Below are 22126 nucleotides of genomic sequence, written 5' to 3'. Positions count from 1 at the left end.
TTATAGGTATTGGCTTCTGAACCTTTTGCTGGAGCTGTAATTTTATGGCCCAGTCCTGCTCCCACTTAGTCAATGATAAGACATAGAAAACTGAGGATCACAACATAGTGCTCAGCTCTTAATCTCAAAAACATAACATAATTTTTTACATTCCTAAAATGCTTTTGCAGGAGGTTTGTAGAACTTTCAGACCCTGCATTTAAAAAGAGGACAAGTAAGAAGGGAACATAGTAAAAGTAAAAAACTAACAAACAAACAAACAAACAAAACCCAGCAAAACAAAACCCAGAATATCATAGAAGGGGAAAAAAAAGCAGATGGTCCTTAACACCATTCCTAAACTTATATAGCCATTTAATGAAAATGAAAGAAATGTGAAACTACTGATGAATGTCTTTCTTTCTCACAGAGTTAGAACTTTCAGAAAAAGTGAAGCATTCTGGGTGGTCAGATCCATGTGAAAATCATTCTGAGCTTCCTGTATAAATGTGGTAGTTTTGAAAACCCCAGTCACAACTTATACATATTGGTTTAAAGTGTTTTCGAGGTCCAAATTTAAAAGCTATTAATAGATACTAAAGTATTAGAATTTCCTGTCATTTATGAAGGTTAATACACAAATGTTTTGGTTACATAGCATGGATTAGGAAATGAACAAAATGTTCCATAGTTCTCTATTCTGTGAGTTTCTAATCGTTTCTGTGAAAACTGGTGATTGTGGGAGACACTAAAATAAACTGCTATATTGATCAGAGTATCTCCTAGCTTGCATCTAAGTAGGGCCCTTTCACTTCAGTGAGAGCGGGATCAGGCACTTAGATTTCCTGCTGAATCAGTCCTTCAGCAGCTTGCATACATGCTCAAGTTTATGCACATGACTGTAATGTTGGAAAGATAGATCTTGAAGTAAATTGAAAATATACGGAAGGGTGGCTTAGTTTGAAAAGAAACTGGAATTCAACATGTGAAGGTAGGTAAAATGTTGTGTTTCTTATTATCTAAAATGCACTCAAAACCATATTTTCATGCCCAATTAATATTTAAAATAAATTGTGTTATTTTTCTTAATTCTTTAGCTGATATTTAGTTAAGTGCCATAGAAAGTTGTATTTTTGTATGCTTCTAAAAAGGTTGAAAATTTTCTGACAATACTGTATCGTTGCAGTATATATTCCTTTGTATTTCTAGTTTTCTTTAAAATTCAAATATAAAACCTTAGTTTTTAATCTAATGAAAAAAGTGAAGTTATACTTTTCATAGAGCAGACAGACACACAAAGCTTTGGTTTTGTTATTTCTTTAACTTCTGAGCTACTCTTTTGCTGCTGCTAACATGATTAAAATTGATAAATCAGAGATTGGAGTTGCTGAGACCCAGTGTTTCTTCTGCTCGTGCAAACTCGGCTAAAACTAATTGGTCTACTGTTGTAAGACTGTATTACCTCTAGTTACTTTTGTAACTGGTTAATTGAAAGGACCCTATCTCTGAAGATAAAAAAAAGAAGAATCCATAAAATGAAGTTTTAAATTGTGAAAAGTATATAAAGAAATGCTTTTTTCTGTGCAGCAATGTAGCTTCCACACCAGAGATCCTCCATCACATTATAATTATGGCCCAATGTTTGTTGCGAAGACCTATGAATAAAATGTCACTCTCAAGGGCTGAACATTATTTTTTGGTGCGGATGCAGATTATGTCATTCCCATGCATTTGTTCAGTTTTCCCAAGCCTCACAGGAGACTGGAGCTTATCCTCCCTGTGACGCAGTCTGTGACATTGTCTCTGGTTGATGGAAGAAACAACGGATTCTCTTTGGGTTGCTGCTTGTTTTTCCATGGAGGTTTCCGAATGCAGCTGCTGGGTATGACTGTTGTTCTTCCTTTGGAAAATGTGTCTGGAAATTTGTCCATTTATTGGAAACAGTAAAAAAACCTCCATTCCTTTTGTTCACACTGGATTTTCCTGAGGTCTCCTGCCTCCATTTCTGCTGGCTTGCTTTCTTCATGCTTACGCTTTACTCACTGTTTGCCTCCAGTGCTGCTTCCTTCATGTAATTGCTTAAAGGTGTTACTGGTGTTACCTGACTGGAATAAAGAAAGATGAAACTTGCTGAAGTCTGGCCAAGTCAGCAATTTGACGTCTGCAATGGAGTAATGGTAAAAGTGCCGGTACCAAATACTTTCTAGGCGGTATCAAAGGCAAAGAACAGGATGGCTGTTCAGTCCTGTAAATCTGACACAAATTTATACTTATAGATTAAGATTTTCAGAATGACTTAGTAAGGGTCTGTTCCTGTTTGCTACTGATTTCAGAAGGAGAGGTAAGGCAGAATTATCTGTTGGGGTTTTTTTTTGTTTGATTTTTTTTTTTAATTGATTTGCCACTTTTGCTGTATTTTTAATTGTGATTTGCCTCAGCCATCTGTCTGTATGTATCATTCAACTGAAAGGTGATAGAAGTTAGGTACATAAGCCAGATATGATATTGCAGGAATACTGGCTGAGCAAGAGCAATGTAGTTTATCTGTTCCCTCCCTCCCAGCAATTAATAAGCTGATCATAATTCTCATTGTTTTAATATGTACTGCCATTAATTACAGTGATAACGTTGCTTGAGTGAGGGCTGATGGTGAAGTTCTTAGTAGAGGTACATGCAGACCCTTCCATAACACTTAAAACCTGCACGAGGTAACAGAGCCTATCAAATGGTTGCTGAAAGGAGACAGAAATACCTATTGTTTTTCTGATTCTCAGGGGGTAGCCAGATGCAAAAGATTCAAATCAAGATTAAGTAAGGCAGGAAGAGTAACTATACAATTCAATTTTTACTGTAGTTGGGAAATTAAATGGAACCTCTAAAGGAAGTGTTAAATGAGATACCCAATGTGATACATCATTAGAGCTGAAGGAGAATATGTTGATCATCAGCTCATGAAATTGTGATTATTATTTTTAAATTTTCAAAAATATCAAGTGGACATTAACAGAAATATATCTTCAATTAGCACAAAGCTTGATTTTGCATCTCAGTGGTGCTGTCAGGTAGCAGTATTAGCATGCCAGCCACTGGTAGATGGTTCTCTGTTAGGTGACTGTTGTGTCTAATAGTGAGCTCTTCTTCCAGGGAAGCTGAAACCTGAAAGGAAGTAGTATCTGGGGGACAGGTCATGACAACTGAGTCTGATTTTGGACTTTGACTCAACTGCTCATGTTCGAGTCCAATTAAGTATTATATTCATTTTCTATGAAGATTTTCCCACTTTTTCTAGCCTTTCTTACATTTTTTGCCACTGTTCTGTTCACCTTGGTTTATTTTCCTCCTCTTCCACTGTGCCACACAACCTTCCATCGACAGCTGCACTAATATCTCCATAATCCATGTGAAATGGCCTTGCCACAACATGAAATACAACATAATTGTTTTCTGATGCCTTGGATTATACTTTTAAGGAAAATGAGATGAGAGTAGTCTCCTCCTTGTATGACATGTTGACTTTTTCTTGTCCAAAATTTGAGTCAGATTTTGTTCCTTGTTATGAAACTTAGACTTGAATATAGCTAGAGCCCAGATTTTCCTTTCTAAATTATGTGATTAGTATTTTTTTAGGCTTTAAAGTGAACTTTTATGAGAAGATTTTATTTATCAGTTCTCAGTCCCTCTAAGGCTTGAAATTTTTACCTGGCATCAGGAATTTTCACTCTTTATAGCAGCAGAGTACTGGAGTCACCTATAAACAAGTCAGACAACACTTCTGTTTTGAAAGGAAAAGGATAGAACTTTGTCTAGAAAAGCAATATTGTCTCTTGTAAGTTGTGAATTAATTTACATTTTTATGAAAAAATAGAAAATGCAGGTAGAGTAGTTATGTAATGTGTAAAGTATGATCAGTCATTTACAGAAAAAAGTTACTTTTTCTTTAGTGAGGACATCTAAAGCAGCACCTGTGAAATACGGCTCTTAAATAATAAAATTATTATTTAAGCATGTGCTTGAAAAGAACATGGATATAACTGAATATCCACCAGGATCTAAAGATATAGGTAGCGTAAAAGTCAAAGCCTGTAATCGCTAAAATAATGTTGCAGCTGTTTTGGCAGTTCTGGCATTCTTGTGGTACTGTAGTAGCTAAAAGCTTCTGTGAAGATTTAATTGTGCTGTGTGCTATGTAGGTAAAGTAAAGAGAAGGGTGCTGGCAGGGAAGGCTTACAATTTCCTTATGAGAAATATGTAGACAAGTTGGGAATGCATGGCACAGTGAAGCCTGGCTGAGTACCACAGTAGGTGGGGAGTTAAGCATGGTAAAAGCTGGTGTTTTAAGTGCTCTATAGCTGGCATCAGAAAGGATGTCAGGCTTTAGGCAGTGATGGACAGAATGGTGGTGCTCATTGTGAGAGGGAAAGACATGACAGGACTTTCGAAGGAGGACTTGGTCATCTGTTTTAGGTGTGCTAAGCTTGGGGTAATGGATAGTGCTTTGAGGTGCCACAGTGATAGGCCAAATTAAAAGACTTACTCACAAGTCTAACTAGAATGTCTAACTGCTGTGGACTGAACTTTGCAAAGTGTTTTCAGGATGCATCTTACAGAAATATAGGGAATGCTAGTTTCTCATCTTCCATGTTTTGACAGAAGTCAAATAGATTCAAGGAGTGCTCTATTTCCTCATGCATAGGTAACAGACGGAGGAATTTGCAGTAACTGTGGAGGCTATTTGGAATGTTCTACAAGTAGACATCATTCAGCAGTAATTCATCAGCTTGAGAGAAAAGGACCTGTTGGATCTTACTGGGCTCAGCTGGCTGTGGTCACTAGAAATACAGACTTGCTTGATGAAAAAAAAAGGCAATGTTACTAAGGTAGATATCCACTCAAATTATGTGGTAGGAGTGTAATCTTGGTAGTGTTTGGATCAGAGGGCAGTATTGCAGCTCTAGTGGGAATATAGTTCACATTTACAGGAGGGAAGTGTGTTTATTATTAATTAACATCAGAGATCCTGTGACGTTTGCAGTATGATTGCAAACATTAGTTTTCATAGTTTTCACTCTAGATCTTATCATCCAAATGTCATCTTGAACTCTGCAAAGTGGGAAGGCCACAAAACTTGAATAAAGAAGAATAATACTGGGTATATGCTTATTGTCATGGCATATTTTAACCCTAGTGCTTCAGAATACACAGTACACAGTCCTGGATACCTCCTCATAAAACACATGCAGACAGTTGGAGTGTTCAGAGGACAGCAACATGAATGGTAAGAAACTTGGACAAAGTGACAAATGAGGAAAGGCTGGGGTAGCTGTGTTTTTCAAGACCAAGTCTGTGGAAGAATGAATTGAATGAGGTATTTGCCCAACACGTAATCAGTGGTTATAAAGAGGTGAGTGTTTCAAGTCTGCTAAGGGTAGAATGAGAAGTAACCATCTTATTTAACAGCAAGAGAGATGGTCATTAAACCCTGAGATACTTTTTTAAACTACAAGTATGGTTATACAGTGGAAAAATGGAGGCTGTAGCATCTCTGTCACTGAAGACAAGACTAACTGCTGTTAGGAGTGGTCCAGGTATGGGTGATCCAAACAGCAGCATGGTGGATTGGATGAGTCCTCCCTAGCCTAGACTTCCTCCCATCCATTGCTATGGCTGCAAAAGTGCACTTAGAAATGTGGCAAAGCAGACTTACAGACTGCAGCTGCAAGGAGGACTTAATCAATTCATGACATTTTCTGAACACCAGAGGAATGTGATGTAACACTGAACTTTTGAAATGAAGCTATACTCAATGAAGTTACTTTAAAATATCTTCAGAGTAACTTCTGTAGTTAACACAGGTGTAATTTAGATGTGAGAGTAAATCATACACATACCCCTTGGAGTTCAATCTCTTCTTTCTCAGGAGTGATGCAATGTTTGGCCTTTAGTAACCATGGTCCTTTCTGAGAGCTTGAGCTATGGCTCAAGTGTTACTACTTGTTTTAGTGAAGAACTACTGACTCAGAATCAAAGAACAGAATAGGACAGAGCCTGTGTTGCTTCTTGACAGTAGTCTGCATACTTCAAGGAAAGAACAACTTTTGGAATATTTTTAGCTGAAAAATGCCTATTTCGTGCTCAAGCATCTCAAGGACTCCTGGGGACATGCAGCTAACAGGGAGGAGGCAGGCACAAGATGAGCTTGTTCTAATATGGCAAATGAAAATTTGAATTAACTCTGAACTAAGTAAAGCTCAAAGTAATGTTTTACTAGCATCTTGTGCAGTAGTGGTCCTGGTGTACTTCTAGCATAGTTTTAAAAGAGTCTTTTGGGCCAACCAGAGATCATCAAAGTACAGTTTGTCAGACAACTCGACTACTGTGTTTAACCCTGTAGGTTTGTATCCATTATGTAAATTATAAGGCTGATCCATTATATAAATTTGTCATTTTTTTAAACTGATCTTCCTGACCAGTCACAGAAGTGCCTGACAAAAAAAGAGAGAGGAAGAAAATACCTTTTAACATTTGTAATATGTTTTCTCATTATTCAGTGCTCCTGTTGTGGCTTAACCCTGATAGACTTCAGACAGCCACTCACTCACTGCTCCCCCCAGCCTCCAGTGTGGGATGTGGGAGCGAATCGGAAGGAGAAAATTGAGAAAATTCATGGGTTAAGATAAAGTCATTTTAATAGGTAAAGCACAAGCTGCATCAATAAGGAAAGCAAAATATGTGATTCATTCATTACCTCCCATCGGCAGTCAGGTGTTTATCCATTTCCAAGACAGCAGGGCTCCATCACACATGACGGTTACTTGGAAAGACAAGCGCCATTACTCCAGACATCTCTATTCCTCCTTCTTTCCCCAGCTTTTATTGCTGAACACGATGTCATATGGTCTGAGATATCCCTTTGGTCAGTTGTGGTCAGCTGTGTCGCCTCCAAACCTCTTGTGCACCCCTAGCCTGCTTGCTGGTGGGATGTCATGAGAAGCAGAAATGGCCTTGATGCTGTATAAGCTCTGTTCAAAAATAACTAAAATATCCACATGCTACCAACACTGTTTTAGTCACAAATCCAAAACCTTGCACTATGCTAGCCACTGTGAAGAAAATTACTCTACCCTGACCAAAAGCAGTACAGTTACAGTACTGTTTTTAGTCACGGTAATTTATATTTTAATTCCCTATATATCTAATATGAATACAAAGATAAACCATTATATACTTTCCATTTACATGTCTGGTTTTCAGTATCCAGAAGCCCACTGAGCTACAGGCTAATCTACACAAAATACTCCCTTGAAAGAAAAGGTTAAGAAAATTTAGGACAAGTCCACCAAATAATCCAAGGTCTGCAGCTTTTCAATGAAATAATAACAGCAGCAAAAGAATTGAAAAGCTTTTAGTGAAACTTTGCATGTCAGCTGCAGGAAGAGCCTTGATTTGGTTGGAACTGAGGATGGCCTGTCTGAAAGTCCATCTGTGCCATGGAAAGCACCAGGAGTTCTGTCAGGCTGATCCTCACAGAATTTTATTACTACGAAAAAACCCCAAACAGATGAATCCTACTTACCACCGCTGTGGAATGACTTTGAACAATAGTAATCGAGTCCAGCTTTTTACTGTAGTTTTATGTTTTTAGAAGAACCTGACATGTGGGAAACATTACTTCAGCCAATGTTGAGACAAGTGCTAGAATTTCTGTGTAAAATGGTTACAGGATGGTTTTTTCGACTTGCATTTTTTTAAAGAAATGTTCATATTTCTTTTGTGATTTAAAGTTCTTACAGATTTTTTCTCCTACACATGCAATCTGCAGAAAATATATGGAAAATGTACTCTCTCTAAGCCTCCAGTTGTGTGGAATGTTATACAAGTAAAGCCAGCTTGTAGATATGTTGAGTCGCAAGGACTATGTTGTTATTTACCGTGTCCAAGTTAGAGTCAAAGGAGGTCAAGCAGGAGGAGAGTTAAGTGCGGTTGTACTTTTGGTGGTCAGGAGAGCTGAGCCTTGGGAAGATCACGGCCAGAGGACCTCACAGGACAGAGTGGGCACCAAGCAGGGAGAGGACTATATTCGGCAGACAGCATGTAGTAATGTGCTAGGAGCTCCCAGGAGGAACACAGGCTTATGAGGGGCAAAATTCAGCTTTGTAAGAAATTTAACAATCCTGGAATTGGCTGCCTAAAAGTTATCAAGATCCCAGTGAAATTGTAAAGGGTCTGATCCTTAGAGATATTTCAGTTTCTCGTCCTCACGTTGATGTCGGTGGGAGATGGTCACTGCAGCTGATGTAAGAATTTGTGGAACCACACTGAAGTGGACAGGAGCTGCTCCACAAAATTCTGGGAGATGCAGTACCCCAAGCACCTGATTCAAGCAAAGCTGCTTGGAGCCACTCCATAGTCTGGCAATTTACTTGTTTTTAAATTTGGGCAATTGTATTTAAACAGAGGTTTACAGAGGTTTTTTTAAGTTGTTGCAGATAATATTAAATTGACACGAAGTGAAAAAACTCCATGGGAAAAGTTATTTAAATGTGGATATTTTCTTGGCATAAGTTACATTCTGTAACTTACTGTCTCTTACAGCAAGGAAAAAAAAAATAAAATTACTTGTCCAAAGTTAGATTACTGCAAATTTAAATTCAATTTCTTAAAATTATTTTTTTAAATAAAAAATATATTACAAATAATTGAAAATAATATCTGTCTACTGATTTTAAGTATCTTTCATTTGTGTTTCTGCATTTAACATTAAGATAATAATAGGTTTCAGCTAGCTTGAGTCATCAAAGCTAAACAGTATTTGAGTGAAGGAAAGTTTAAGTAGTATTTTAGATAACTGTTCCTAAAGCCTTTGCTATCCTTAACATCCAAACTGGTATTTTCCTTTCTGAACTAAGTTTCCCATCTAATGTGATTGAAAACAAATGTGGATTATCTTAATTCCAGTTTATTTGTACTCTAATTACAAAATTCAGTAGAACATCTTTATGAAAGACAGCTGCAAGTAATCTGGCATTGCTCTGTAACTACTGAAAATATAACAGGCTAACTTAATACACAAATCTTTGATTTCTTTATTTAGAAGAAAAAATAGCACAAATTATGAAGATTAAATTAGTCCATTTAAATATAGAAGAGATGTAACTCAGTTGAGTTTGGACCAATGAAGAAAAGGGGAAAAACAAACAAAGAAATAACAAAAAAAGCTCAGCACTCCCAAAAAACCCAGACCCAATTCTAACTTGTGTAGAAGTTAAGATGTAATGTTATATCTAGGGGGTAGAGATATTATCAGAAGATATTTAGAAGACTGAGATGCAGGGTAAAAGATTTCTTTGCATATTCTATTGCTACTAGCAGCCATGAGCCCTGTACAATAAATCTAATTTTTTGAAAAATAAAAGATATCTGCACAGGCTGTACAGACAACTATGTATATATACTGAAAAGTGTTGTCTTAATACCTAATGTTGAAGGCTGGAGCCTAATTTCTGCTTCACAGGTGAAAGCCATTGAGGAAGGAAAGGCATGTGGTCTTTTCCTAACACATTGTAGGAGGAGGTTAAGTAGCTGCTACATTCGTCTGAAGAATAAAAAGAAGGACTCTGATCAGAGTTTAGGGATTCTTTATGTCTACCTTTTATGATTGAAAATTCATAAAAAACAAAAGAGAAGCTTTAAGGAAGGGTAAAATCAGTTATCAAGATTAGATCATTATTTTCGTTTTCATGCCTATATGTTATTTTGCCTGCTTTGATAATTAAATTCTCTGAATTCAGAGCTGAGTTTTCTGAAAGCCCTTTATAATTATATGGTTTGCAGAGTTTTAAGTTTTTTGACCTACATTATTCATAGATAAAAGGAAAGAAAGAATTTAGTTTCAGGTAATTTCTATTCTAGGAAATATTTCCCTATCTTAAAGTTATTTCTAAATTAATTAAACATAAATTGTAAAACTACATGAATGGTCTTTTAAAAGGATAAATTGAAACATTTTGCTGAGAGCAAAATTATTTAATTTAGAAACAAACATTCTTATTTCCTGAAATTGTATAGCAGACATATAAAAGGCAAGTTGCGGCCAAAAGAGCACTCCTATCTTTTTGCAAATATAATTATAGCTGCTTAAGAGAAACATGCTATTCATTGTATTCTGAGATAAATTAAATTTATTGGTTCATTCTGCAAAGATTTAATTTTAATCACATTGGCAGTTTCATTTAAACCTTTTAGAATACACATACAAATGTTTAAGGACACAGAGGAATCCCTGAAGTATTTGAGGCCAAGTGAGTGAGCCAAGATTCTGCTTAACCAAGTATAATTATTGTTGTGAAAAATGTTTCTTTCCTAGCAGGTTAATTTATTGTCGTTTCTTCTTCTATATTTTAAAAACTTTCATCCAGCTGTTGTTCTCAGGCAAATATTTGCCATGTTTTGTACTAAAAGCTATATGATCTGGGCTTTATTTCCTGAAAATAGAAAATACCTGGTTTTAAAAGTACTTGGTTAAGTTAATGTGGAATGCTAGTGACATAGGTGACAAAAAAAGATAAGATAAATATCTTAAGTGCTTTGGAAGAAATTTATATTTAAATCCTTATTTTCACATCCACTTAAAAATTAAATTTTTATTTGAGTGTTAATTCCCTACCTGATTGTGTAGGAAATGCTTGTAAATTAAAGCAAAATGTGTAAAATAAAGTACAGAGGAAATCCTAGAACAAATTAAGCATGTTCTTTATTGCAGGCAGAAAAGGAATTAACACTATCAAAACTTTATGATAAGATGACATATAATAGGAAGATTAATGACAGGACTAAAATAATAATGATATTTAAGTGCTTCTGATCCAAAATAAGTCAACTGAGTGACCATGCTTCAGATGCTTCTTGGTTGACTGAAAGTTCCCTAGCCTGGTTTGAAGACTTAAATTCAAACCTCACTAAAGTCTCCTGGCAGTCCAGAACAGAGCAGAGGAATGGCCCTTTCTCCAGAAGAGACCAATCTGTCAGGCACGCTGCAATCCTGGCGAGTGCCTATGCCAGGGTGGGTGTCACAAAATGTATCTGCAGCCCCATTGGTCTTACACTGGAGGGAGGGAGGTCCTGGAACCAGTTGTGTAAATCATAGCAACTTTCTGTAGCAAACAGAATACTGGAGTGGTAGGGCCAGGCTATGCCTCCAGGGACCACACCATAACCTATACTTCATACCTCTTCTCTCACCTCTGTGTCACATACAGCAAGATATCAAAAGCTCATGGAAAGGAGATGTCAGGGCAAACAAGACTTCCTACCCTAATAGCTGGAAATGTGAATAGCCATGATTTTTGCATTTTTCTTTCTTTAATACTTACGATAAGCATAATGCTTACATGAAAATAGCACTATGTGTTTGCAAACAGAAGGCTGCTAGAGCATGTTCCTGTGCGACCATATCAAGCTGTCTCCTGTGTGGATATGGATGACTGAGCTCAGGTATTTGTTGATGACCACATGAATGAATGAACAAGACATGAGGTGTTTGACGTTCGATCAGAAATGCTCGGTATGAGATAGCTTACACAGACATTGCAGATACGTATAGTAGACCTTATGTAATAATACAGAGACTCATTCCTATAATCATGGAGTCCATCTGGGGCAAGGCCACAGATTCTCTTGATTTTCTCATTACTTTGAGATTTTCAGTAAAGTAATGAAATGCACATCTCTTTTCAGTGTTCTGTTTCCTGTGGCAAAGGTTTGAAGTTTCGTGATGTGTACTGTTTTAATAGCTTCCAAGCTAAAATAGAGGAAGGAAACTGCAGACATTTGAAAAAACCACGGACATACAAAATATGTAGAGCTGGAAGATGTCCTGCTTGGAAAGCTGGCAGATGGAAAGAGGTACATAAAATCTGCTGTAATTATGTTCCCTATGAGAGTACAAGATCATATTAAGCCGCTCAGGATTCAAAATCCTTAGTACTACCTGCAAAAGAAAGAGAAGTATCCTCAAAATACTACACACCATTTGCAAAATTGTTCTAAGATGAAATACTGAGATTTTTTTCTTTCATTTTAATATTTGCATTTTAAAACAACAGAGGAGGCTGTCAGTCTCTAATAAAAGGGTGATGTAAACTCAGAATTTAAACTGTTAATTTTGCAAAAAAGTAAACTTTTGCTTTGCGTATCCCTATAGTGATTGTTCCTACTGTGAATTAAGATAGGCAGTAAGATCAGTCTAGATAACTCAGATGCATTTATTTTTTGTATTTCTTACAATATTTTATTATAATTGTAGTTTTACATTTTCATCATACATTTCTTCAGATGCAATGAAACACTAGTATGGTAGGGGCTGTGAAGTATATTTTAAATAATATCCTAAGAACATGTAATAATGGCACCTGTACCACCTGTCACATTTCACACTGACATGACTAATTTTGATCAATTTTAGTGTTCTGTGTCCTGTGGAGAGGGGGTTCAGCAAAGGGACGTCTCCTGCCAGCTGAAGGGCCTGGGTGAAGTGAATGCAGTGCTGTGTAACGGTGGTACCCAGCCCATGAGCAAGAGGTACTGCTGGCTGCCCGCCTGCCTGCGGTACCAGTGGGAGGCAGAGGAATGGCAAGATGTAAGTAAAGCCTTCAACTTGTATGATGTAACTGAGTGATGTCACCAGATTTCCTTCATTTTTTGTAATGAAAAAAAGTCAAAGTCTTCATTTGCTCTCTTATACAGGACTTGCTTGTCTACTGCTGTATGCAAAAGCTCTGGTGGAGCTGTGAGAAGGTCCTTGTTGATAGAACTGTATAATTTGAGTAAAGTTCTTCATATATTGCATAAAATGTTAAACAAAACTTCATTGTGAATAATTAAAAAAAACTTTTTAAGTATAAAAATACAGATGAAAGGTCAGCTGGAAGTAAAAACCTCAGAGGTAAAACCTTCTGAAAACAATTTTTTCAAGAAGATTTGTATGGAAGACTTACAAGGAAAGATAAGAAATGAAATAAAACTCAGTATTATCCTACCAAATATGCATTTTCACATTTAAGAAAATCTAAAGGTACCTTCAGAAGAGAACTATAATTTTTAAAGAAACAATGACTATTTTCTAGATGCTTAAAATTTAACTCCTGTATCCATGTATGCGAACATATATAAAGAGAGAGAGAAAACAAAAATATTATTTATGTATAATACCTGAAATTATGTACAGAAGAGTCTGTCTCTCACTGTAACATTAAACAAAAACCCAGTTTGTGCCCTTGTGGCATCTTAATAATCTGCACTGTTAAATTTCCTAGGGCAAACCCCCTGAAGCTTTGAATTATGAAGACTCAGAACTCTCAGGAACACAATGCTGTGGGAGTGACTGCTGTCAATATATAAATCATTTGTTGGTGCTCTCCAAAACATGGATCATATCCGTGCAATTTTGACACACTTATTCCTCTGTTAAGCTATATTGAGGGAAAGCTGACTGTCTGTTTCTTCCAAGTGTTCTCATATGAAGCTGTTAAAATCAGGAATTAGTGGAAGTGGCTCAGAATGTCCTTTAAGCATAAATACACACTTTCAGAGAATGGGGGTGAATTTTCCTTTCCCCTCAAACGTCTGTGTATTCCAGCTGGATATTTGGAGCTCTCCTCTACAAATGCATTGTGTTTCACTACATCTTCTGAAGTTCAGAACTTCTTCCACATGGATGTTGCTGTTTGCTTTGTATTCCTGTGTTCAGTTCCCTTCTCTCACCCGATTTGGGTGTAGCCCTGTACATTTCGTATTGGTATACAGGTTCAAGTGTTTATCCATCTGTGTTCCGCTCCCAGTGCAGTACGTCCTCCTCTGAACTGGCAATATTTTGCCCAGCTGTCTCAGCTCCGAGTGCTCATGTGTCGTTTCCTCACCTCACCAGTCGCACCATAGCAGGAAGATTTCCAGATCGAGCATTTCTCCAGCTCGCAGCTGGGAGGCTGGCTGATAGCAGCAGCCAGCATTCTCCTACCAAATATACATTTTAGTACTAAAGAGAAGAATTTCTACAAGACTAATGTATAAAACATAATGAAAAGGATGCTTCTGCCTGTCCCCATTAACCCATGTCTGGGTTATTTCTTATGTGCCTAATATTCTGAGCTGCTCTGTGCCATTTAAAGAACAGTGTTAGTTACACTAGTCAGCTGTATCCACCTTAGTCCCCTGATACAGCAATGGACTTACCAAGAGGATGGATCCAGGCTCTGTACGCTGTTGCGTGGTGGGAAGGCAGGAGACAACAGGAGTAAGCTGAAGCCAGAGAGGTTCAAACTGGATGTTATGAAAAAGCTTTTTTCCCCATGAGTACAATTCAAGTAGTTGAATAGACCATACAGGGAATTTATGCAGTCTCCATTTTTTGAGATTTTCAAGACTTGACTTGATAAAGCTATAGGTTTCCTCTGGCAGAGCTGTTTTACTGTACAGAGTCCAGTTTTTGTACTTCATATTGCCTCTTTGAGACAATAATAATAAAATTTGAACCATAGGTTTGATACATGTATTAGGCCTTAATGAGTCTTCAAATTGACTCTTGTTGAATCCAAAGAAGTATTAAGGTAGGTTCAGGTCTGACTGTAGTAGGTGGTGTTATTGATTATTGCTTCTGCTGAGACTGGAGTATTTGAGCCTTCCTTCTTTAACACAGCAAGTTCAAACAGGTCAGTTGAGGCACCTGTAGCTGGGGACATGCTGTTGACATGTATTATTTAGCCTGTGCCTCCACTTTTCTGGATTCTGGAGACAGCAAGGCTCTCATCCTGTCCTGGCAGAGCCGTGACAGCTCTCCATCCCATCAACTTACTACAGGGAGAGGTCTGGGGATGCTGAGGGCAAAGGCACAGGCTCAACAGATACTGCTGCCCAAAGCTGCCTCTGACTTCATTAACAGGCAGGTTTGTTTTCTTTTCTTTTATCAGTGTAATTTCATGTACACATTTCCAGGGATTTTTTCTGTTTTGTATTCAAGACCAGCTTATTCCTTTCATATTTCACTGGAACCCTTTTCATACAGAGGAACTTTTTCACTCGACCTGTCATCTTGACCTGACACTTTAATTTTCTCCTCCATCTCACCCCACAGTTAGTGTAATTACTGTTTTTTCAGCTGATTAGAGGTACCTGGACTTTGAAAAGAAAGTAAAGAATTTTGGTCCAGTGAGTAATTCAGTCCAACACTGGTAACAGACATGATAAAAGTTGCTGCTGTCTGGGCTTTACTGGTCTGCATGGCAATTGGCAAATAACTCTGATCTGTAAATGTCTAGTTTAAGTACAAACCTGTGATTTTTTTTCTCACTCTCAGTGCTCAGCATCACACAGAAGAAGAAAGGAAATATTCCGGAAGGTTAAGTGTGTGGATGAAAACAAGCTTCAAGTGAATGAAAGTTTCTGTGATCCTACCACAAAGCCTGCATCAAACAAGAACTGCAGGACAGCTCCCTCTAAATATGTTGTGCTTACAGGAGAACTGTCACAGGTAAACTAATTACACTGCTTGCACATTTTAATATAACTTTACATTAAAGAGTGTTATATTGCTGTAATATGTGTAATATGCCTGCAGAGCAAAAGAAGCATATTTTCATCTGAACATGGGTGCCTAAACTTTTTGCACATTGAACCTTCCAATCAGCCACGATTTATTGTACTGATGGTGTTATCAGTGTTCTGGTAGCCCGCTGGGGCCTATAAACACCAGCTGCCCCCTGCCACAGGGTTCCTTTGCTGGTTTCTAGAAAACACTTGCAAATTGATCTCACTGAAATAAGCAAAAATTTTTTCCTTGATTTCAGTGAAGTGATGGATCAGTGCCTGGTTTCCCATGCACACCTGTATCACCTATGTGTGCCTGTCTTTGTGTGAACTGCAGCTGAGAGGGAGCTGCTTGGGAAACTCTGTGAGCTCTGAGAAATGGGCAGCAGGGGACTTCCCATCTCCTTGCACACATAACTATCATAGACCTTTACTTCTGCACATGGGTGTACCAGCCCTGAGGTGGCACATGTGGGATTCCACTTCCCAAGCTTCGGTTTCACAGAAATAATGCCTGTGCTTGGGGATTTTCTTTCAGTGCTCAGCCAGCTGTGGGTTTGGTCACCAGCAGAGGATCACGTTTTGTGTTGGAATCCGTTCTGTTCAAAAACAGCATGCCCATGGCCTTCAAGCTGTAGCATACCAAGAATGCCCTGTAGAGCCATCCCCATACATTTATAAGTGTAATATCAAAGGATGTTCTCAAGCAGCCACCTGGAGAGTTGGGAAGTGGACCAAGGTGGGTACAGATGTGCAAGCTGATTTTTTTGATAGCTGTCTTAAAAACAATTGAACACCAAGATTAATTTGCTGACATAATTATGTTAATTATTTGTTACCTTCTAAACTAACTCTTGATGACTCTCCATGCTTAGTGCTCAGTGTCTTGTGGAGTGGGGGTAAAGGAGAGAACTGTAGCATGTATAACTGAAGATGGCTTATCCAGTGACTTGTGCATGCCACATTTAAAGCCAGATGCCAGAAAGATCTGCCATGGGGAAGAATGTAAGTGACAGCGATAAGTTAATGTTTTCCCAAGTTACTTATATAAAAGCTCCAAATATATTTGGAGCACAATTATGCAAAAGCAAGTCCTAAACCTAAGTTCTAATCATAAAATATTAATATGATTTAATAATTCATTTTGAAGGTGAAATTCTTACCACCTGCAAAGATATCCAGATTAAAAAAGGGATTAGAAAGGATGATGAATACCTACTAAACATTAAGGGAAGAATGATAAAGGTACTTTTAATATTTGAGGTTTTATGAGCACATATTTTTATGTAATAATACTTTTCTAATAAAGATTTTGCTAAAGGGTTGTATTTTCTCTTGCAGATTTATTGTTCAGGCATGCACTTGGAGAATCCCAGAGAATATCTGACATTGGTAAAAGGTGAAGCAGACAACTTTTCTGAAGTATATGGACTCAGGTACAAAAGTAGTTTTGTAACTTTATGAAGGGCATTTATTTCTTTCAAAATAAAAGAATAAAATAATACTTAGCTTTTGTGAGAACAGATGATTAGATTTTTTTTCCTTTATTTTCTGCTATGAAAATCCAGGCATATGAACACGTGCAGAAATGTGGGTACTTCCAAGCATGAACTCATATTAATTACACTAAATAATTATAAATATTTTCTGTCTTGACCATAGTAGAAATGGCTTCAATCCACATTAGTGTTTCAGCTGAGCCAAGATTAATAGCTAAACTTCTTGTTCAGTAACTGTTGTTTAATATTTTTTGATGTTGCATAGTGCAATGCAATTAGTTTTCACTACTATATTATGTTATCAAAAAATGTCAGAAGCTAAACTAAATCTTTGCTGTTCTCTAGGCTGCAGAATCCATATGAATGTCCTTTCAACGGAAGCAGAAGACAAGACTGTGCCTGTCGAAATGATTACCTTGCAGCTGGCTTCACTGTTTTTAGCAAAATAAGATTTGATGTAGCCTCCATGCAAATTAAAAGTAAGCATTTTGGCAGTTTTAGCAAATGTGAGCATTCTATTGAAACTGCGTGTGATCGTGATTACCAAGTTATCATTTCGATGTACTTACGGATCCAGTTATGCCATTTTGGGGAAAACAAAATTCCTATTTCCTTTAGGAACTGAATGGGAATAAGAAATTGGCAAAGCCACCATTACTTCCATTATTAATTTGTCCGAAGTGGTCAAGTGGCATGAATATTACAGATTTGTATTTTGTATGCAAACTAGCTTCAGTTTCTAAGGTTTTGTTCCTGTTATTCCATTTCCATTTAGTCCCCGGTAGGTTTTTCTTAGGAAAGTCCTCCTATGCTGTAATTAGTCCCTTCTCAGACCTTGACAGATACCCCAAATGGACAAGGAATCTTGCAGCATTTTCAAGCCCGCCTGAAGGTGGCAAGGTGGCTCACAACCAGCTTGCTTGCAGCTGTGTCCAAGCCCACATCCATTCTTCTCACAACCCCTTCCTGTCTCAGAAAGGGAACTGGGCCTACAGCTTGGATTGATGGGCTATTTAACACATAGTTTGTAAAACAAAACCAAAACAAAACAAAACCCAAAACACACAAAAATACCCAAACAACAAACCAAAACCCACCTACGTTAATGCCTTTTCACACTGTTTTCACCTGAACTCCTAGTGCAGCAGTTTCAGTGCTGAGTAATTTTCTGTTTTCTAGCCACAGATTTTCTTTTTGCTCAGACTGTACTTGGGAGAGCAGTTCCATTTGCTACAGCTGGAGACTGCTACAGTGCTGCCAGATGTCCACAGGTATTTGTGATTTCTTATCCCCTTGCAATCCGCATGTAAGAGGGGAAAAAATAAAAACCAAAACAAACCATGTGACTTGTTTATAGATGTAAGGTTCTAAAACAATCTCCTGTTGTTTCTAGTCTATTAAATTCATAAGTAGTTTTATTCTTACTCCTTTCCCTTCTGTTCCACCATTATTTATTTTCCTGTTTTTCCCTTAAATTTTTATCTCCACACTTTCCCTTTAGGGTCCATGTATGCATATCTGGCTTTCTACATATTTCATGTATTACTCTCCCTCCCTGTGTATGTGAGATGTATCCTTTGTTTCCCCTAATCCCTTCTCAGTCTTTGTCCTTCTCCAGTCACTTTCCTTTACTATAATCCTGCAGAATTTTTCTCATCTTTTCTCTGTTTCTCTCCTGACTCTTCATATCTTCGAAGACTACCAGAGGAAATCATTCCTCCTTAGCAGTAAAATTTAAAATTTATGTGTCCATTGGTGTGTCTATATTAGTGTTTTAGCTTGGATTGGATGGTGCTTTTTAAGTGAATCTCTGTGTTGTCCCAGTTTACTGTTGTTTGGTTCACATCACAGAGCAGTCTTGGAAATCATGAACAGGATGCCTTCTGGATAAAACTAAATCAAATAACGAGCTCCAGAAGGGCCTTAATGCACTCCAACTGCTAATGAGGATTCAGTCTATGGGACTAGATGAGAGTTAGTCCAAAGTAAAACGCCGCTCTGTGTCCTGTACATAGACTTTGGGTTCTCTGGTCCAACTCTACAGATCTCCTCATAATACAGCGTCCTTCTTGCCAATACAGACAGAGCCTCTAGTTTGAACTACACAACCGAGGCTGCCTTTGGAGTCTGCTGACAGAAATGAAAATCCCTAGAAAAGAGTTTTAGGATGAGGTCAACTGTCCTCTGGAAATGCTTATTTCTTTTCACTGATCATAAAGGGAGTTAAGGTTGACTAGCTCAGGCTTGCATGGAGGTGAATTACCCACATCCATCTATCCTAGGTCCTTAAACTCAAGACAGACGATGTGCATGGACTCACTCAAGGGTAGCTAGAAACCTAGCTACAGTTTAGGCACAAATTAAGTACCTGAGTTAGGCAGACTCAACCCCTGACAAAAAAACATTTGGAGTTCATTACAGGTTTGGATACCTTCAACCTGCAAGTTCTTTTGGCTTAGTACAGTACATATCTATTGCCCTTCTATAACTTAGTACAGTACATATCTATTGGCCTTCTATAACTTCTGTGGGAAGTCATTCTGCTTATGTGGTTTTACACTGATGCACTTAATTCTATAAAAACTGCACTGAAACTCACACTTTTAATGCAGTAAAAAGGCCTCAGTGTCTACACTCTCAGTCCTTGAAATCTGTTCCTGGTCTTAAGTGTGCGGCGTGACGTGACAGACAGCTGTTAAGCTGTTATTGTACATAGCACTGTATCCTACATAGCACTTCTCATTTACTTTTTGCAAAAGTTTATCACTGTGAATGAAGTTACTTTGGGCCTGTTAATTTTGGAAACCATTCTGCACCGTTTGCATTAATTTCCTCCAGATGCTTTATTCATTAAATGGAACTCTTCCACCTTTTGGGCCCTTGAAGAACAACATACCTTATCCATATGAGCATATGGTAGCTCACCCTGAGTGCTATAAACACAGCAACTTTACACAGAAGTGCTCTGAGAACAAATCTGCTATACCAAACAATTTAAGACTGAATTTCTATGAGGGAATTTCAGTGAATCATAAGAATAAAGGCTGAATGCTGCATCTTTACACATGCACACATACGTATACCCACACCAATATTTATTTATATATATCTATATCTATAAATATCTGACAATATTAAGCAATAAAATACAGAAGCTACCATAGGTAGTGGAAATGTTATCTTTGCTAAAGCTTTGATCTCAGGATTTAGCCAATTTTAACTAGGTCTGAATTCAGAAATTCAGGCCCTCAGTGAATTGCATGGAGGTGTGCAAGAGTTTTCTGACTGTGCTGCTGCCTAAACTCACCCTTAGGCTCTTTGTGGAGGCAGTGTTTCTTTCCAACATATTGCACTTTTGTGTGAATGCAATTTAATCATTTTATGTTTGTTTACCAAGGCAGTGCAATTTGTTGTTTTCAATAGATTTCTTATTCTCACATGTACTGACTCTGTTTTATAGCTAGTTTTCAGAGTACGTATTTGTGTAGGCAAATACTTTAGAATCCATCAACTGTTCTGAATGGTTTGTGCTGCAGAACATTCTATTTGGCAATAAATTTCTTTCTTTTAACCTCCATTTATGTTCATATTCAATTATATTATTCAGTATACTGAAAAAGAAATGGAAGACTATAAGATAATGATGCTTGAACAGTGCACTTCCAAAACCTTGAGGCTTAGATGGCTAAGAAGGGATTTTTCTGTAATTTACAAATAGCAGTAGGTCCTGACCATGTTATTTCCAAAAATGTCAGATGCTTTGTCAGATGCTTTTTCTTTTCAAGAAAGCCAGCCACATTCTTGCATGTTGCAAGTCTGTACTTTTTTGTAAATTAAAATCTAATATATAGCAAGGAGGCTAAAATAATATGAATTGTCTGATGTTAGTTCTGTATTCAGATGCTGCAGAGAGATGCTGCCCATCAGCTGATTCACAGGTGCTACTTTACTGCAGAATAACTTGTTAATGTGTGTCTCTGTCCTGAGCATTCAAAAAAACTAACACAGGTTAAGTACACACCTTTGAGTACTTAATGTCTAGATAAACCCTAAGTGACGTGCAGACACGCCATTGTAAAGTGTTTTAGTGTTTTGAACTCTGTTCATCAGCTCTGTATTTTACCTTTTCCTCTTTTTTTTAGGGACAGTTCAGCATTAATTTGGCTGGTACAGGTCTGAGATTATCCAGTACAGTCAGGTGGATTGCTCAGGGCAACTATGCAACTGCAGACATACACAAATCCCACGTAAGTCAATGTTGTTTTCCTTTACTGCTCTTACAGCTTGGAATATTATGCCAAGCAAGAGGTGCACGCGATGACAATCTAGTGAAAACTAGCTGTGAATCAAAAATGGTGCTCAAGGTCTCTGATCCATCTAAGTAATCTTCGAGATGTAATGTCAAAATAGTGTTTAATCACACCGCCCAGAATCTAATCCAGATCAACACTGCCTGCCTAACCTGCTCTTACTGATTTTAAGAACCTATTGTTATATTACTCAAGTTTATTAAAAATTTTTAAGATAACTAACAATACTTAAAAGAAATAAGCACAATGTCCCCAAAAATCATGAGATTTTCTTGACTGATGGTTCTCTTTGTCTAATTCCCAGGATGGTACTAAAATATATGGAAGATGTGGAGGATTTTGTGGAAAATGTATTCCTAATACAATTATTGGTCTCCAACTTCAAATACAGTGAGAACTCTGATGTAGTAAGAACATAAAAGCCGGGACATCTGCCATTTAGGTGCAAATTGTAGGTGCTGTGTATAAATATATATTTTAATTCTTCAATCTCTGTAATGTTTATTACTGTAATGCTCACTGCTAAGAATTCCTATTTTCTTCAGTGTTTATTCAGGGATGCATTATCTATTTGTGGACTAGCAAGTGCATACATCACAATCATAAACCTTCAGGTTCTAATGGAGAGGCATTCATTCAGTATACAGTATATATTAGCAACTAAATTGCACTGAGGTTACTACTATGGGTAACACCCTAAATTATACCATAATTGTAATTCTTCATCTGCAACTAATCAGTGCAATTCTTCATATAGTATTC

The 22126-nt window shown here is 37.5% G+C and overlaps 1 protein-coding gene across 1 annotated transcript in view; it reads left to right on the top strand.

Moving 5' to 3' along the window:
- Positions 1-21754, top strand: part of LOC104536993 (A disintegrin and metalloproteinase with thrombospondin motifs 20-like) — a gene marked incomplete at both ends in the record, with an annotated part of 27745 nt that extends 5991 nt beyond the window's left edge. Inside the window, 11 exons of the mRNA XM_010179751.1 lie at positions 11713-11880; positions 12440-12613; positions 15326-15499; positions 16094-16294; positions 16431-16560; positions 16706-16800; positions 16897-16991; positions 17400-17533; positions 18234-18325; positions 21197-21301; positions 21669-21754. Of these exons, the coding sequence (XP_010178053.1) occupies positions 11713-11880; positions 12440-12613; positions 15326-15499; positions 16094-16294; positions 16431-16560; positions 16706-16800; positions 16897-16991; positions 17400-17533; positions 18234-18325; positions 21197-21301; positions 21669-21754 (1454 nt within the window). The remainder of the gene's footprint in view (positions 1-11712; positions 11881-12439; positions 12614-15325; positions 15500-16093; positions 16295-16430; positions 16561-16705; positions 16801-16896; positions 16992-17399; positions 17534-18233; positions 18326-21196; positions 21302-21668) is intronic.
- Between the last annotated feature and the right edge of the window lie 372 nt (positions 21755-22126).

This window comes from Mesitornis unicolor, unplaced genomic scaffold (assembly GCF_000695765.1).
Source record: "Mesitornis unicolor isolate BGI_N332 unplaced genomic scaffold, ASM69576v1 scaffold40452, whole genome shotgun sequence".
Classification (NCBI taxonomy): domain Eukaryota; kingdom Metazoa; phylum Chordata; class Aves; order Mesitornithiformes; family Mesitornithidae; genus Mesitornis; species Mesitornis unicolor.
The sequence above is the reverse complement of the archived record's forward strand: the minus strand, read 5'-3'. Positions and strand labels throughout refer to the sequence as shown.